The sequence below is a fragment of the Lissotriton helveticus genome, chromosome 7 (genome assembly GCF_964261635.1).
Source record: "Lissotriton helveticus chromosome 7, aLisHel1.1, whole genome shotgun sequence".
Classification (NCBI taxonomy): Eukaryota; Metazoa; Chordata; class Amphibia; order Caudata; family Salamandridae; genus Lissotriton; species Lissotriton helveticus.
In genome coordinates this window covers 1,595,160,705-1,595,178,019 of record NC_136068.1, presented here as the reverse complement: position 1 = coordinate 1,595,178,019, position 17,315 = coordinate 1,595,160,705, and the positions used below count along the sequence as shown (strand labels likewise).

Genomic DNA, 17,315 nt, shown 5'->3' with positions numbered 1-17,315 from the left:
TTGAGCATTAAATAACTACCATTCTCTAACAATTTAAACGTGGGGATGATAGCAGGAACTGGCGTGCCCTGTAAAACGCAAGCCATATTCGGTCGGTCCTTGTTACATGAACCGTGTAACTGTATGTGTCTGCACATTAAAGAATGATCTGGCGTCTCAGTACACTCATCCCCTGTTAGATAAACCTCTTGTTCATCCTTGAAACATCTGTATGTGTATGGGAGTGACCAGACCTCATGAAGAAAACCGCTACCTAAGGGTTCAAAACGACCTATTGGCACATATTTCATACAATTTGAAAACTTATATAAAGCAAAAGGCAGCGTTATTAAACCGTGGATAAGCCACGTAGCAGCAGTGGTCTCTGCCACAGAGAAAGGTAAAGATTCCAATCTTTCAATATGTAGCATAGAAAAGGAAGCATCACGCATTGAAAGCAAGCGTTGTTTGTCTGTCAAATTAAACGGTGCAAATAAAGAGGAAACGTTCATGTATCCCCAAGGAACTTTACCCATTTTTAGAGTCTGTAGTGTCCATGCAAACTGCATGATTGAACGTAATTGATTTTGACCATGGTATAATACAGACACCTCATCATGCACAATATCAACAACAGACGACACAATATTATCTAATGTGTAAATTCTAGAGGAAAGTACGTTAATGCTATTGTCCACAACTGCAAGAACTTTCTCAAGATTTGCCCGATCAATTGCCCTAAGGCGTGAAGCAGCCTCAATTTGTGAGAGTTTCCAAATTTCATTGTAAACACCATATAACCAGCGTTTCGACCTGCCACTAGCTGGGCCCTTAATGAAATCATTCAAATCCACATCTGCATTCAGTTTGGAAAGGTGATATTTAACCGCAGGTAAAGTTGAATGTTTCAGCCAAGCTTGACACAACTTGCCCACAGAGTAAGAGGTGACAGTATGACTCAAATCAAAACGGGGATCAGATCTAACAGCCCTAAAACCGTCAGACATATTTAAAAATCTCTTTTGGCAAGAATCAGCACTACGGTGCCAAAGCAGCCAACCCTTGGGGTTCATACTGGAAATGTTAAAGGAGGAATTCAGAAGCAGAGCCTGTATTTCTCTAATGGACAATTTAGTAAAATTACTCCAATTCTCATATTCCTCCAACTCCGGGAGAGACGGGGTGTTTAACCTTTTAGATGTAGCCAATCCAAAGCACGTGGTCTGGGAAATGGTTTCATTTAAAAACCACATATGATTTGGGATGAGACATGCACGGTGCAAAGCCTCAGTGCCTTGTACCTGCCAGGCCCTTGAGCCCCAAACTGCTTTAAGGTCTATGGTATCCTTCCATAACTCATACCCTCCAGTAACTAATTTATCCAGGAAGGCCTTTGAATATAACAATTTTGTATTTGTAAGTCGAACCTTGGACAGTGGCTGTTTGTTAAATTTAAAATAAAAAGACTCGGGATTGGACTGATTAAAGTCAGTGAAATAAGTATACTTTTTAAGAAACGTTTCTGAACTTCCTTGTTTTGGTGCTGGGCAATGTTCCCACTGAGTAAAATTAACCGCATCCCTTCGGGAAGATGTCTTGTGTAAGAAGTGATTGCCATAATGTTGGTAACAGAACAATTCACCATAATTAGCAGATTCTAAATATAAATCCTCAGCATCAAAAGCAGCATAATATTTCAAATCAGAAAACAAACTTTCCACAGCATTAACATCCCAATCATCAGAACGAATGTTTTGTTTCACCACATCCCCCATATTAACTCTTAGTACATTAGGGACATTAACGACTTCCGTTGGACCATGAATCTGAAAACGAACTGCATCCCACGCGATTCCATCCAGAACAGGCCATGCTGTGATGTTAACCAAAGTCAAGTCTCTTTTTAATCTGTGTGTAGAATGTGAAGAGGAAAGTGGGGCCAAAGTTCCATTCAAATGAGTAATGCAAGTTCTCTCCTCGACATAGTGTCCATTCATAATCCGAAAAAAATAAAACACAAAACCAATTGACATAAAAAGGTAAACTGAAAAAAGGACCAGCCAAATGTATATCCAAGGAGGTATCAAAAAATGTTTTTTAAACAGGCTGGCATATACTGCAATTTTAGAGGGTTTTTTCGAGGCAAGGGAAGCAGAGTCAAATGAAAATCTGGATTCCGTGGCTAAACGAGCTTGCAGGTCAGGCATGGACAAATCAGTGGGGTATGTATAGTCTGTCTCATCAAGGGTAGTTCCTGGTAAGTTATTCAATAATGGACTGGAAATAGCAGGTAATTCGATGGCCACCTCAGGTTCATTATTAGAAGCAGTGGGCATAATTGAATTTCTCACAATGGAAGGACAGGAAACAGCCGGTGTCATGCTAAGAAGAATCGGCCACTCTGTGTATCTTGACATTGTCAATAGAAATAAACCTGTTTTCCTTACGACCTGGAAGTGGTGGTAGAATGACTGTTCTTGTGCCCTTCACTCCAAGCACTGGGACTGGAGCTCGATAGGAGGGACCAAACTCTTTCTTGTTGTCGATCTTCTCTCGAACCAGTTCTCCAACTTGGGGTAGCCAGCCAACTACCGGGATCTGCAACGCATCATCCGATGTGGAGGGCAAATGTTCCTTTGCAAGAGTGTCTCTCGTCTTTTGTAGATTCTGTAAAACATTGCAATGTTCATCTGCGTCAAAGGAAGTGGCGCGAACCACCGAGTCTAGACCGTCAAGGTCAGGGACGAACATCTTGATGCCAAAGAGCATTTCGTATGGGGTCCGCCCACCCAGAGACCTTCTAGGGAGATTATTAAGAGCACGCTGCACGCCATAGAGGTGGGCCAGCCAGTTTCTGCCAGTGCCTATAACTCGGGCTGTCAAAGATTGCTTTAAATCACGGTTCATTCGTTCAACTACACTATTACCCTCGGGTCTGTAGGGTGACGAAAACTTGACTTGGACCCCCATCGAAGTCATGGCATCCTTATACGCCTTAGAGGCGAAAGCCGGACCCTGATCCGAATGGAAGGTACCACAGGCAAAAATCCCTATAAAGATACGCAAATCTCTGATGACAGTCCGGGAATCAGCGCTGCGATGTGGCCATAACCACACAAAGCGTGTGCATGAGTCAACTGCTACTAAGATGTATTTATACGCAGTATCAGATGAAAATGGACCGCAGTGATCTAAATAAACACAGCCTAGTGGTTTATTAGAAATGTACAACTGAGTCTGAGGCGGACGCGTAGCAGTTGAAGGTTTAATCTGCTGGCATATGTCACAAAGAAGGACATAATCACGCGTCTGTTTGTACAGTCCCCGCCACCAGAAACGTTGTTGTAGTTGCGTTACAGTGGCTGAGACGCCCGCATGCGCAGACGCCACACCTTCATGAGCCGCTGTAATCAAGTCTGTTCTGCGATCCGAGTTGGGAATCAGCCGTTCCCCAACATCAGGAATTGTCACAAAAGGAACCTTTTCGGGACTTAAGTGGTATTTATACTTCGAAGGGAATCCCGAAGGATGTTTACTTCCCTTCTCAGAGGCAGCAACCGCTGCCAAGATGTCGCTATCAATCTTGGTTTTAGACCTAGTAACTGCTGCAACTAAGTATGTAGATACTGCTGATTTCGCCGCTTCATCAGCAAGCGAGTTGCCAAGAGCGTGTACTCCCACGCGCTGATGACCGAGAGTATGAATCACATAAACGAGCGGCAACATAGCCTTAAGCTCTGCCACTCGAACCCAGATCATTTTATGTTTTATTGTGCTACCCTTGGAATCACGAAAGTCATTTTGAATCCAAAAGAACAAGTTTTCATTGTAAGACTGGACACAGTAGTAAGAATCACTTACAATTAGAGTAGTAACACTTGGATCTGCGTACTCCAAGGCTAGTAATAGAGCACGAAGCTCTGCTAATTGTGCAGTGCAATCGCCCAGGGGCAACGTGTGTACCTCCCTGGAAATGAACTCGTCATTCAACATAGCACCGACCACAATGGCGCATGCGGAAACGTAGGCATGTTTAGAGCCATGCGCAACCTGCGCCGACCCATCAGTGTAAATGATGCAATGGAAGTCCTCCAAAGGTCGCATCGCCAGAGGAGCAGGATGAACGAATTCATACTGCAAGTACTCTTGTGACCGTAAGGAGGCGTCAAAAATAAACATGACATCTGCGGAAGACAATGACGCAGCCCACTGAATCCACCGAGGGTGCAAAGCCTTTGAATTTGGTACACTGGCTTTCGTGACTGCCTCCAAATGAGGACAGGGTGTTACCACTAGCATGCGTTTCCCCTGTGACAGAGCACGTTCTTTTAGAATTGCCATCTGTACAGCAGTTAAAACCTTTTCTATGGTGGGAAACCGCATCTCAGCCGAGGTGTACAAGTGTGACTTGTAAGCAATAGGTACTGTGTCACCTTCATTAAAAGTAAGGTAGGTGAAACCCACCGTCCCAGGAATTATTCTTATTACCAGGTTGGTGTGGTTATCACGAGTCAGTAAATATTTAGAAGCGAGCAGATCAGCCTGCAAGGATTGCAAAATGGCTGAATGCTCAGGCAGCCAGCATGATTTTGAGAAAGTTGGTTGTATCAAAGCATACAGAGGCTTGACACGCTGGGCATATTCCGGAATGTAAGTTCTGCCGAAATTCAAAAAGCCCAGTAAGGATTGTAATTTCTTCAGTGTTGTTGGTGCGCGCAATTGTGCGCACTTCTCCAAGAAGTGAGGAGCCAAACCTCTACCTTCATTGTTGAGCTCATAGCCCAAAAACAACACTGTATGTTCAGCAATGTGCGATTTTGCAAAGTTGAATTTGTAACCCATGTCTGCGAAGTTGCAAACAAGAGAATTCACACGACACAGATGCTCCCAAATATCGTCGTCTGTGAGATATATGTCATCCACATACGAAAAAGCATCAGGGTCGAGTGCCTCCAGAATAGAGACAATTCGAGCGGTAAATACTCCAGGACTATTCTTGTAGCCCATTGGAAGACGCCGGAATTGCTTTTGGACTCCAGCGCTTGTAAAACTGGTCCATTGGGAGCTAAAGCTGTCCAATCTGTGGGCATAAAAACCATTGGATATGTCAAGCGTTGTCTTGAAACGCTTACGCACGAGACTATCCACTAGGGCAGAGCCGTGGGTATTCTGTACTGCACAGTTACGGCAATGCGAGTTCAAATGCCGGTAATCCAAAACCAAACGATATGATCCGTCAGGTTTATTCACAGTAAAAAGGGGATTATTCATCGGTGACACACACGTTTCAATAACTCCCTGATATTCCAATTGTTCAAGGATTTCTGCGACGGAAGATTTTGCTTCACGTCGAATGGGATATTGAGGTTGAGGCTGCGGCTGAGACCGCAACGGAATTTCGTGGCAAGGCGACAATTTATCCCAACCACATTGGTTACGGTACAGAGCCGGCGCGAGAGCCCGAGCCCACTCTTCTGCAAAATGCTGCGCATGCTCCTTCGAGACAGTGTTCGCGAAACTGGGTAGGATTACCTCCTCCCCTCGCGGCGCCGCGAGCACAAAAGGTGGGGGCCAGTCAGCCTCCGAAAGTAAAATATCATATGTGGAAGACAGATTCTCCCAAAATACACCTCTAACGGTACGCTGTATGTCACCTTCAATCAACAGGACGATTTCATATAGTCTTTCAGGGGGAGCAAGTCTCGTATCCGCTGTTTCTATCACAACGTAGACATCAGTCGCTGTCACCCTCAGTAGTGGACGCAGCGCCTCTCTGACTATTGTTATCTCCGCCGCGCTGTCCAGCAAGGTCAGAGCCCACGTCAGATTCCGAAGCCGCGTTCTCACTATCTGTGGCATATCGATGCGCTGTTAAGGCTGCGACTTTCTTTTTCGCAAACTGCGGACGCCTAGGCGTAGAATCCTCTTGCTTCACTGCGCCGTCCGTCTGGCGGGACTGACCACGTCCTTGTTGGCCACCACGTCCACGTCCACCCCCTCCTCCTCCACCGGTTTTCTGGGCCGATGTGTCCTGAAAGGAACGAGGAGAGCGTTGATCAGAAACCTGAAAACGATCAGGTGATTTAATCATCGCGCGGTCGCGCAAATCATAAACTTTCTCGGATGGCGCAGGAGCTTCAATTGCAGGAAAAGAACCCTGAGTCTGCATTGTCTGCTTCCCCTGTGTCTGTTTTTTAGGCCAATTTTGTTTCTTGGACTTTGGCTGGGCATCTGTCACTGCAGATTGCCCCTGTGGTTGTTTTTTCTCCTTCACTGGAAAATATTTCAGACCTCTACTTGTGCGGCCAATTGTTTTATAAGCGGCCACCACAATCTTTGCTAACTGGCGGGGTTTGTCGGCATCGGGCAGGGCAGCCAAAGCATTCGACACCTGAAAGTTAACTGCATCTCCTTTAACATTGGAGAGAATGAGATCACTTACAATCTCAAATGAACCACACAGGCGCATACCCAATTCAACCGCTGCCTCTGGACCGTGATCATTCTGAACACGTCGAACGATTTCAGGCAGGGCAGTCATAGACGGGGTGCCGAAGCACCTTGTATAAACTGCCGCAAATGTTTTTCCCCAGCTGTCACAGTCAGCAAGTTCAGGAGTTATATCCTTCGGGAGAGTAATCGTCAACATTCTATGTTTATCAGCAGGAGTGGAATTCGGAAAAACCGCTTCCAGTTGATCAAACTTCTCTGCTAGCCAGAATGGGAAGTCATCGTTGTCAACAGGACGCGCACCAAAAACCGAATTTACCATCACTGGATTGAGACGCATTCCGCCTCGTTCCAAGGGAGCGGCCGCACCCCCCTGGGGACCACCAGGAAGATGTCGACCGATGTATTGCACTAAAGCACGAATCACGGAAATGGAAACTACATGTAGCCTGCGAATTTCTGCCAGGGTACAAGCCCCGTGATTCGGGTGCGGGGTAAAGCCACCCAACGCAGGCCAATTAGTACCTGGAATCGAGAGTGGACCTAACCTCGCACGGGACATAGAGTGGGGGAGGGCGCCATCAAACCAAACTCGATGCTGCCAATGATCAATAGGTATTTCCAATGCCCTGTATGGCGTATATTCAGCCGGGACATCCGAGGCGGTGTAGGAGTGGTACAAACCAGAATTAGCGTCCACAGCCGGAAACGTAACCCAAGAGTAAAACAACTCGTAAGGAAACGCCGGATCCGCACTCACCACGAAAATCACAGCCATCCCATCTACTGGGACCTGGTACGTCTGAAGATGGTTGCGTATCGCTACGCGACTATGCTGCGCAATAGCCACCGCTGCCGCCATCACAGAATTGGAAACAAGAAAACACAAAGAATACTTTGTAGCACAACTGGGTAGTAATTCAAAGAAACCGTTTAAGTAAGAATCAAGCTTGAATAAAGACCTATTTCAAAAAATAGGTAGGTTTCACCAACACCCCGTTTTCCGGAAACGGATGTGAAGGGGTTAAGGCATGAATGATAAACTACTCGAGTGTCATGATATAAGACCACCGAAAACGTTGGGCGCCATGTTGCAGGGTTTCTGTACTCACACAGAACTGTGCACAGAGGAGTGGAACCTCGGTAAATTAGGATGTCCCAAAACTTACCTTAGCAACCAACTCACCCCTTACCGAGCTAGCTACAGTGTCTCATTGGACATATCAAACACCCAATGTTTAGACAAACCAGAACATGAACTTACAGTACCTCAGGGTACGTGGGACTCATGAACACTCTTTCGTTATATTATCATTACAAACCAGAACATGGAGTAAAGAAGACACATGTGCATTTGAAATGTTTATTTACTAATGCCGTCTTCTCAGGCGCAGTATCTTTGATAATACAAGTATACTTATTATCAGTAGCAAAATTATCAGCATAGTTACTAAGACATAAAAAGCGAATGGTGACAGCATGTTAACATGCTGTAATGAATAAGAGTTAACAACACTTATATCTCACCCTCCCTAACACATATATTATATTATTATCTAAGAAGGTCTCTTTGGGTTGTTTTAGGGCGGGCCCATACCTTAGTGTCCTAGCATGAAGGAATCACATCAGCATACACCAGCTCTCTCTGCATGTGCACCGCATCAAGTGTGTTAACAATTCTCGTGCAAAGCAATATCAATCCCGCCTCAAGCCCAAGTTGGCAAAGGCTGCACTTGTGTTATGACTATGAAGGCGTGGAGATCAGACCTCATAACAATTCCATATCGTGTTGCTCCTGAAACTTCAGCACTCTCCGTGCAGACATGTTTTATTAAACAAAGCAGATATCAGAGCAATAACATATTATTCTCACATTCACCACGGCAAACTACTAGGTTGAAAGCTAAGTCAACAAATGAGGGTCGTGTGCAGAAGTTGCACGAAAGGAAAAATGGCGTTTAAATCTCAAACGCACCTATGCTAACTTAACACGATATAGGGATATATAGGAGTTATACAACACTATAGAGAATCATGTCACTCCTAGGAAATATATTACAAAAACATGGGAATTTACCAAACACCTAAAACATTTTCAAAACTTTAAAATAAAGTTTACTTCTCATAACCACATGCAATGACTAATTTTACTGGATTGCCAAATTGTTTTCAGAGCCTGCACCCCTGGCTTCATCCCGCACTGTCGGCCTATCACAATAAGCATCCTCCTCCACTGTGTCTTTGGCCAACCTCCCAATACCCACCATCAAAGGTGAAATCAGGCTTATCACAATTCACCTTTGCAAACCAGGACTCATGCCATCTTCGTATATTGTTTTGTGACCGATCTTTACGTATATCCTAAAAGGTTGCGTATATAACTGCTGCTCTGCTTATGCACAACTCCTCTGTTGCGGTCACTATAGCAAACTCACATTTAGATTGCCTCTTCCTAACTGAAACTTGTTTGATTTCTCAATCGCCATCTGTATTACACTGTTACGTTCCCCCTGGCTACAACATATTGACAGAAGACAGGGAACAAAACATTGGCGGTGGGGTGGTACTAATTTTCACAAGCAAGTTGCAGTGTGTTAACATTTCCACAACAAAATGTGAATTCCGCTTAGGTGCCTGGATAATTTCTACAAATGTACTAAAAAGGATACTCCCTCAACACAAACTTATTCACTTCTCTAATTCTTACACCCATTGTAAAGAGAAAATGTACGAAGCAGACAGGATAGACTATGTAAGCCTAATCGAAGTGGACTAGCCTGCTCACTTATTAATTCTACTTCTCATATGCTCTTCTGCCCTCCGTCCTGAGCACACTCACCTTCTGTCACTAATGAAAAGGCATTTTAAATGGGTTTCTGATCTCGAGTGGTCAATGGAAGTTAATAACCTAAAATATACCTTCATGTCTAAAGAACTAGATGAAACATTTGTCAGATACAACAGAACTGTCCTAAATACAATAGATATAATTACACCTGCAAAAAAAGCAAAGGCTATACATTTTTAAAAAAAAATATTGTTCTCTGATGTACTGTTTAACATGAGAAGAGACGTCAGGAAACTGGAAATGTTGTGGAAAACACCAAAGATACCTAACTTATTCTCATCCTTAAAATGGTTTAGAAAACTTTACACGGAAATGGTGATCTCATCGAAGGTTAGAGTCATTTAATCAAAAATGTGCCATGCCTTAAACCCACACAAGGAATCTTTCAATCTGGTGAGACTCAATTTGGCTGCCCTCAGTTTTAGACCCGTCAGTCTTAGGGTGGTCTACCCCCAAACTTTTTGCTGAACTTCTTAAAGTTTCATATCTTATCTACTGAGAGGGGATTTTTGTCATTCTGGTCTTTATTTATTTATTAAAACATACTATTTTTTTCTAAACTGGTGTGGAGTTCTTCTGTGGTGTGCTTTCACTGTGTTACTGTTTGAAGTGTTGCACTACTACTTTACACATTACCTCTGAGTTAGGCCTGCTACCAGACAGTTGGGCACATGTTAATTAAGGGTTTGCTTGTGACTTCACCCTGACAAGGATTGTGGTTCTTGCTTGAGTAGGGTTTTACCCCCACGCACCCACCAACCTGTAATCAATTTCTTACACCAAGGCAATCCATCTATCCCAGTTGAAAAACAAATGTGATGAATTTGTAGATTTGTCACAAAACAAATACAAATGATAGAGGTCTAACTGAAGTTTGATTTTTTACCTTAAACATACTAATTAGTTATTATTCTTCATTCAATGGGGAGGTTGATATCGGGTACAAAAAATACTACCACATTTCTGTAGTGCATTTGCTATTACTGGAAGCCAGGTTTAAATTCAACCTAATCTGCATTAGTTATGAAGATTGATATCTCCAATAACTTTTTCACGTTGCCCTCAACGTATCAGGGAAAAGAACAAACCTGAGAAGTCTCCAAAACCTACATTTAGAAACTAAGAAGTATAGAACACAAATATACTGATCACAGGCAGAACCAACAATTTTGAATAATCTCCCGGTTGATTTGAGATATTTAGAAACAGTACATCAATTTCTAAGAAAACAAACTGAAAATGTTTGTGTTCAAACTACATCTGGATTAGCACTTGTGGTTTCTAGCTGTTGGTTATCTCTTCATGTTCTTTTCTGCACTATCCTAAGTTTCTGAAAAGCAAACAACTTTGGGAAGTCAGAGAAAGTTGGGTTTATTAATTTAAAAAGTTAGAAAATTATTTAATAGTTTGGAACAATGCAATTTTTTGGCAAAAAAATTATTACACAACGTTAAATTATTTATTCCAAGGTTATATGAAATGTAAGAATAAAGTTGAAAAGTTAATTACAAAAGTTAATTGATGATTTAAAAGTTAAACAATTATTTAATATTCAATATATTTCCTAGTGAAAAACTAGAGCTCTATCGGTTAGCTTTTTAATTTTCGGACTATTTTTCTGTCAAGTTTGCAACAGTATAGCTGTGTAATTTCAATAAATTCTTTTTTTTTTCAGTTGTGGGAACACTAGCGATTTCGGAGTGCACTTGTTTCATTTAGATCTCATTGCAGGCTGTCCCCTACTCTGGATCTCTGAGTTGGACTTACATGAAGCTCATCACTAAAGTATTGTGGACTCTTCAGGAGCAGCACTAGCAGCATGTGAGGTAAGTTTATTTCAATTATCTAGTTTTAGAGAAATATCCACTACCCCACCCCCTCTCAATGGAATAAATGTCATATATTCTACACACTAAAATGAGTGATATTTGACGATCTCCATTTTCTCATAGATGGTTGAGTAATATCACTCTGCCTGAACCCAGAAATAGCTGTCAAGGCGCTACTCACTGAAGTGTCTGATCTTCATGGACTCTACTTTGCGGATCTTGCGTTTGATGAAGGTGTGGATGTGGCTAATTATGATAAAGGGGGGCGCCAATGCAGGTCGGTTGTGATACTCCACAATCAAATTGTAACGTTGGAATTTCCAGTAGATGTCGCTGTTCCCTTGAACCTTCGAGAATGTGTAACTGATAGAAGAAATAAAGGAGATTGTTACACACAGTACACAAAAATAATCACACATACATAACTGGTAAAGAATGAAGGACATTAAGGAAAATTAGTTGTGCAAAAAAATAACTTCTCAATTAATCAAGACTACATTATCAGATCAGCCATGTATTTCCTTATAAACATATTTTCTGTGCTTTTAGCACTTTTAAAATTTGCTAACTATGGAGTAGGGAGAGCCAGTGGTCAACCCCACATTGTGAAGCACTGTGCATATAATGTAATCTCAGAATATCTGCATGTGATCGCACCGCAGTCAGCATAGAGGAAGGACCTCAAGACGTGGCTCTATGACTTAACCACAGATGCACCCCTCCCCCCCCACTCAGCACCTTGAGACCCTAACAGGTGAATAGTCATGCTTTACAAGAAACCAGATTGATTAGTTGCATACTCAACTCCTCAGATGCAGTTATTAAAAGGCAGGCCTCCTTGCACTTACTCAATGTACCAGCGACATCCCCAACATGGCTGCTGAGCAGAGGTTTTTCCCACGTTCAAGTTTTGCGACACATACATAAATGAAAATAAAAGCCCAATAAAAACAAAAAAAGGTATTTACCTCTAATTAAGTTTCCCTGCCTCAGTTTCCTCTACAGCATCTCGTGTTTGTTATAACATTAGCCCTACTGTGAGATGATTTCACACACAAACCTTTAATAACTTTTTGCTTCTTTACAGACTTCTTGGCATCAAGCAGGAATTATTTGATTGATCTTAACCCATTTACATCCGTAAGTTGGTGCAAGGTACTCCTCTTTTTAGCTCTCGAGCAGTTGTAGAACTGGCACAGCAAAACGTCATATACGACGATAGAGAGTTACAACATTTAGCACATATACAGAAAACACCCACTAAAGAGGACCAGCTGCAGAAAAATGGTGTGTTCCTCCTCTTCAGAAAATCTTATAGTCACAAGTAAATTAGAAATGAAAATCAATGACCAACACGTAGGTTCAACAATTAACCTGAATGCCCACTCAGAACACATTGACATACTTGAATATCAGGTCTGCAGGCAATAGTGTTAGCAGAAAGGTGAGCAGATTGACATATGGCTGCTTTGAAAATGTTGGCAATATAGCCTATTTGCATCAACATGGGCCTACGTTGGCAATCATGCCATGGCAAAAAAAATAATTCGCTGCAAAAGAGAACCGACGACAGAGGTCTGGCAGCTTTGAAAATCAGGAGGATGCCATCATGAACAAAATATCTGTGATGATGCAGAGACGACAGAAATTTTATTTTCATCAAACCGGTATCATGCATGAAGACATCACAGTGATTTAAAGATGATTATTTTTATATTTTAAAGACAAGCGGTTGACAGTGATTTATTAGGTATTAAAAGTCGAATGCTGGTTGTCTGGGGTCAGGTATTTTCTGTCCACTTTGACTGATATATTGGTTGACAACCCAATGCAAGAAGCGACTGATAAAACCACGTACCTCAGCAAGTAGTATCTTGTTATTGTTATTTTATTTTTATATAGCGCAAATTACCACTGGTCCCCAAGCGCTTTAGAGAGGAAGCAGAAAGCTGCAGGACAGCGAGCTAAACAGATGTCAGTGTTGCTCTGAACAGATGCGTTTTTAGCAGCTTTCTAAAAGGGAGCAAGGCAGGTTCCCTACGTAAGGACTCTGGCAGGTCATTCCAGATCCTTGGCAGGAGAATCGAAAACGCTCTGCCCCCTTTAGTCTTAAGGTTGAAGCTAGAGGGGGCTAATCTGCATGCTTCTAAGGAACGCAGGGTCTATCCCGGCACATACTTTTGTACTCTGTCTTTTATATATTGTGTCGAATCTCCGTATATGGCCTTGTGGGCTATGCACAAGCTCTTAAAGTGAACCCGCTGTACTATCGGCAGCCAGTGTAGTTTATGCAGCAAGGGGGTAGCTCTTGTGCGCCTAGGTAGGCTAAAAATTAGCCTAGCTGCATCATTTTGGACCACCTGCAACCTCCGTAATAGCTTCTGTGGGATGCCTAAATAGAGAGCATTCCCATAATCAAGCCAGGAGATGACCGTGGCTGATACAATTGTTTGTAAGACAGAGGTGGAGAGAAGCGGGACCAGTTTCCGTAGTTGCCTGAGCAAATTCATGCATACACCTACCACTGTCGATACCTGGCTAGACAGCGACAGTTCAGAGTCAATCTTCAGACCCAGGCTTTTTACTACTGCTACTGGGGTTGGTGCCCCGCCCAACTCCGGGGGCCAGAACAATTCACACCAAGGGCTATTTTGAGCTGGAACAATAAGCACCTCTGTTTTGTCTGGGTTAATTTTTAGTAAATTCACTGCCATCCAGTTTACAGTGTAAGTGAGAAGATTTCTCACGGATTCTTGAGCCTGGCTGGTATGATCAAGGTGGACCAGGAGTTGGGCGTCATCAGCGTAATTAAAGACCTGGCAGCCCCTGCCTGTGAGCGCCTCCACCAAGGGCTGCAAATAGATATTAAAAAGAAGTGGAGACAGCGCAGAGCCCTGGGGAACTCCACAGGTCAGGGAGCCCAGGGTAGACACCTGGTCTCCCATTTGGACTCTTTGGGTACGGTTGGTCAGGAAGGACCTTAGCCATTGGAGTGCTTGTCCTTTTATGCCCAGATTAGACAACCGGTACAGCAAGATGTCATAGCTGACTGTGTCGAATGCTGCTGAAAGGTCTAATAAAATCAGGGCACTCGGAAGTCTATTGTCAGCCCTACGTCTGAGCTCATCCAGAACAGCCACTATCACCAGCCCAGTGCTATGGTGTGCCCTGAAACCCGCTTGTCTAGAATGTAAAAGCTGGTGGTCATCTAGATATTTTGAAAGGGATTTCAGGACATGTTGTTCTAGTATTTTAGCAAGAAACGGGAGCTGTGAGATGGGTCTGTAGTTTTTTACGGCTGACGCATCCGCCCCTAGTTTTTTCAACAGTGGAGTGACCCTGCTTCTTTCAGTATTTCTGGTAAGTAGCCCAGATGCAGGGACTCATTGAGTAGTTCCAGAGTCTGCTCTTACACCCCCGGCAGGGCCTTTTGAAAAATGCCGGGCGGGCAGGCATCCAGTCTCGAACCTGATTTGATTTGTTTGGCCACTGTGGTTAAAGTAACTTGGTCGAGATTTAGAAAGCTGGCCAATTGGCAGCTCTGGCAGGTGGAGTGCGAAGGGACATACTGGTCTAGGAGACTATGGTCTATGGGATTAGCAGTGATTTCTGAGACGATATCCCGGACCTTTTGAATGAAAAATTCCTGAAATTCATCACAGGTCGGCAAAACTCCCGTGACGTTTTTCTCCCCTACTTGACTCAGTTCTTTCAATATTGCAAAGATCTCTTTTTGTTTATTTCCTGTCGAAGTAATCCTAGTTTCGTAGTATATTGCTTTTTTCTCCAGGATGGCTGCTTTATATCTCTCAAGGATGGTTTTATAATTAATTAGCGCCAGAGGCTCATACCTAAGTCTCCATCTCCGCTCAGCTTGCCGGAGTGTTTGTTTTTGCTCCCTTAGGGACTCGTCATACCAAGGGGCTCCTTTCCCTTTATCTCTAACCCTTTCTGTCCGTTCAGGAGCTAGGGAGTCAAAGGCCTGAACTAGTCGGGAAAATAGGGCTGCACATTTATGGTCCAGATTACCCTTACTTAGCACAGGGACAGGAATAGAGTGAAGCAGGGCGACTAAGGAATCAGCCTCAACATTCTTCCATAGTCTGACTTTCCTCCACAGCGGTGGTGGTCGCAGCAGTGAACTATCCATAGGGACCCAACAACTCACCAAAGAGTGGTCTGAACAGGTACAAGGACTGATGTCAGTTATCCGTGCCAAAGGTTTGGAGGACCAGATTAGATCTAACGTGTGCCCTTTAATATGAGTGGGTCCCTTTACTAACTGCACCATTTCCATAGAGACCAAACTTGACTCAAATATCGCTTCCTCTGGGTCTTTATGCAGCCTGTCCCAGTGATAGTTTAAATCTCCCACTACTAGGAGGTGCTTATATCTGGAGCATAGATCAGACAAGAGTTCTAGAAAGCCCTCATTAAAATCTGGGGTGGATCTGGGGGGGCGATATACTACTGTTAGTAGAAAGCAGGATGATTTCAAAAGGAATTTTACCGCCAAAATGTCGGCACTGTCACAGTTGTCCGCAAGTATTTGTCGTCACAGTGAGATTCTTTTTGAACAGGACCGCTACTCCCCCTCCTCTGCAGAAACCAGGCCTATTGTGCCAGATCGCATCATAGTCAGCAGGCAAAGCTGCCACCATGTCCGGTATGGAGGTGTCTCCCAACCATGTCTCAGTAATGTGAGACTCTTGTGTGCTGATCAGCACAAGTAGTAACTTGTGTGTTGACATTTTATGGCCATAAAGTTCTGTGGGGCTCAGTTTCTATGCCTTGATTGACCTCTCGATGAATTCAAGAGTAAGATCTAGCCATTGATATGTCAGAACTTAAAGCAGATAAATTCTTCTAGATTGGAGTTTGATGACGAAATTTCCCTCCATTGTGGGACAGCAGTAATGAAACCATTTGTAGTTTTATTTAGGTCTAAGAGAGGTGAAGCCCAGATGGGTACAGTTTGTGTGGTCATGTCGAAGCTACAATGACAAGGTTTGCCCTAGCCAGTCCAGATTTTTAATGGACTGGGATTTTAGGCGAAGAACACACAAAGGTTAAATACACATACTTATTTCCCTGAGCTCAAAGAAGAACCCCTTTCTATTTAGTGAAATGTGACCATGCAATCATCAAAATGTGGTAGCTCTGGAAAACATTGGAGTGAAAGCCTGTGCAATTGGAGAACAGGGATTGACATAATGTGGATCACCGATCCGCATTCCAGGAACACTCCTCGCGAGAATGAAGCATTTATCAGATTTGATCAAAACTGCATCACAGATGAACTTGTCTTTGACGGCTGTGGATGGTGTGGGACCCATGAAGTGGGCAGATCGCCAAGCTTTGCATTGGTGCTGCACGCCTAATCTTGGGAGACTATTCTGAACCCACTTGGTATAGCCATAGGTTTCTCTGTAGGTTCCATTTCTGTGTGGGTCACAAGGTGACTGAGTAACTGTTTTTAATTCCACCAATTTTCTCCTTAAAAAAATGGTGACGTGTTTGTATGTTTTTTGGGGTACAGTATTGGGTGGACATTTAGCATACTGTTTAATAAATTCAATTCAATAAACAAACCTTTTTGAGCCGATGTTTTGCTGAATGAATTTTGTTTCTTACAATCTATGCTTTGGCCTGAAAGATAAGATGTTTCTATTTTGTTTGCAGTATGGCGTATTTCGAAGGTTTCCACTGAAGGGCCACCATGCCAGATTCAAAGACTCGTTTGGTCATCAAGTTGTTTTGAGAACCATTGACTGAAAGCCATCATATCCATCACCCTGCCCATCTTGCAGACAAGCTGACTATCTCTGGTGGCACTAAGCACACCCTCAGCCAGGACACTGAGAAATGTAGAAAACAAAAAAACAAAGCATCCCGAATCTGGAACACCATCCCTAGATCCATAGAGACTGCCCCAATGCAACTCAACTTTAGAAAAGTAAAAAATTGCACCTCTTTAAAGAACATTACTAAACCAGCTACTACTTCTACCACTTGTTCACTGTACACTTGTCTTGGACCTGTACGGTGCTCCGCTGCCTTTTCGCTAGGTTGGCACTATACAAATACCGCATCCTTACGTACTGCAACTTCACATTGTTCAAATAGAACATCATCTATATAAATGCACATATACCTGACAGGTATCGCTTTGTGGATTCTTGGCAGGTGTAGAACAGGTAAATTCGGAC

At 43.2% G+C, this 17,315-nt stretch overlaps 1 protein-coding gene across 6 annotated transcripts in view; it reads right to left on the bottom strand.

Moving 5' to 3' along the window:
• TRPM4 (transient receptor potential cation channel subfamily M member 4) overlaps positions 1 to 17,315 on the bottom strand; it is a 369,304-nt gene that overhangs the window by 36,966 nt on the left and 315,023 nt on the right. For all 6 annotated transcript variants that reach the window (XM_078655174.1, XM_078655175.1, XM_078655172.1 and 3 more), the window contains exon 21: positions 11,288 to 11,469. In XM_078655174.1, the coding sequence (XP_078511300.1) occupies positions 11,288 to 11,469 (182 nt within the window). The remainder of the gene's footprint in view (positions 1 to 11,287; positions 11,470 to 17,315) is intronic.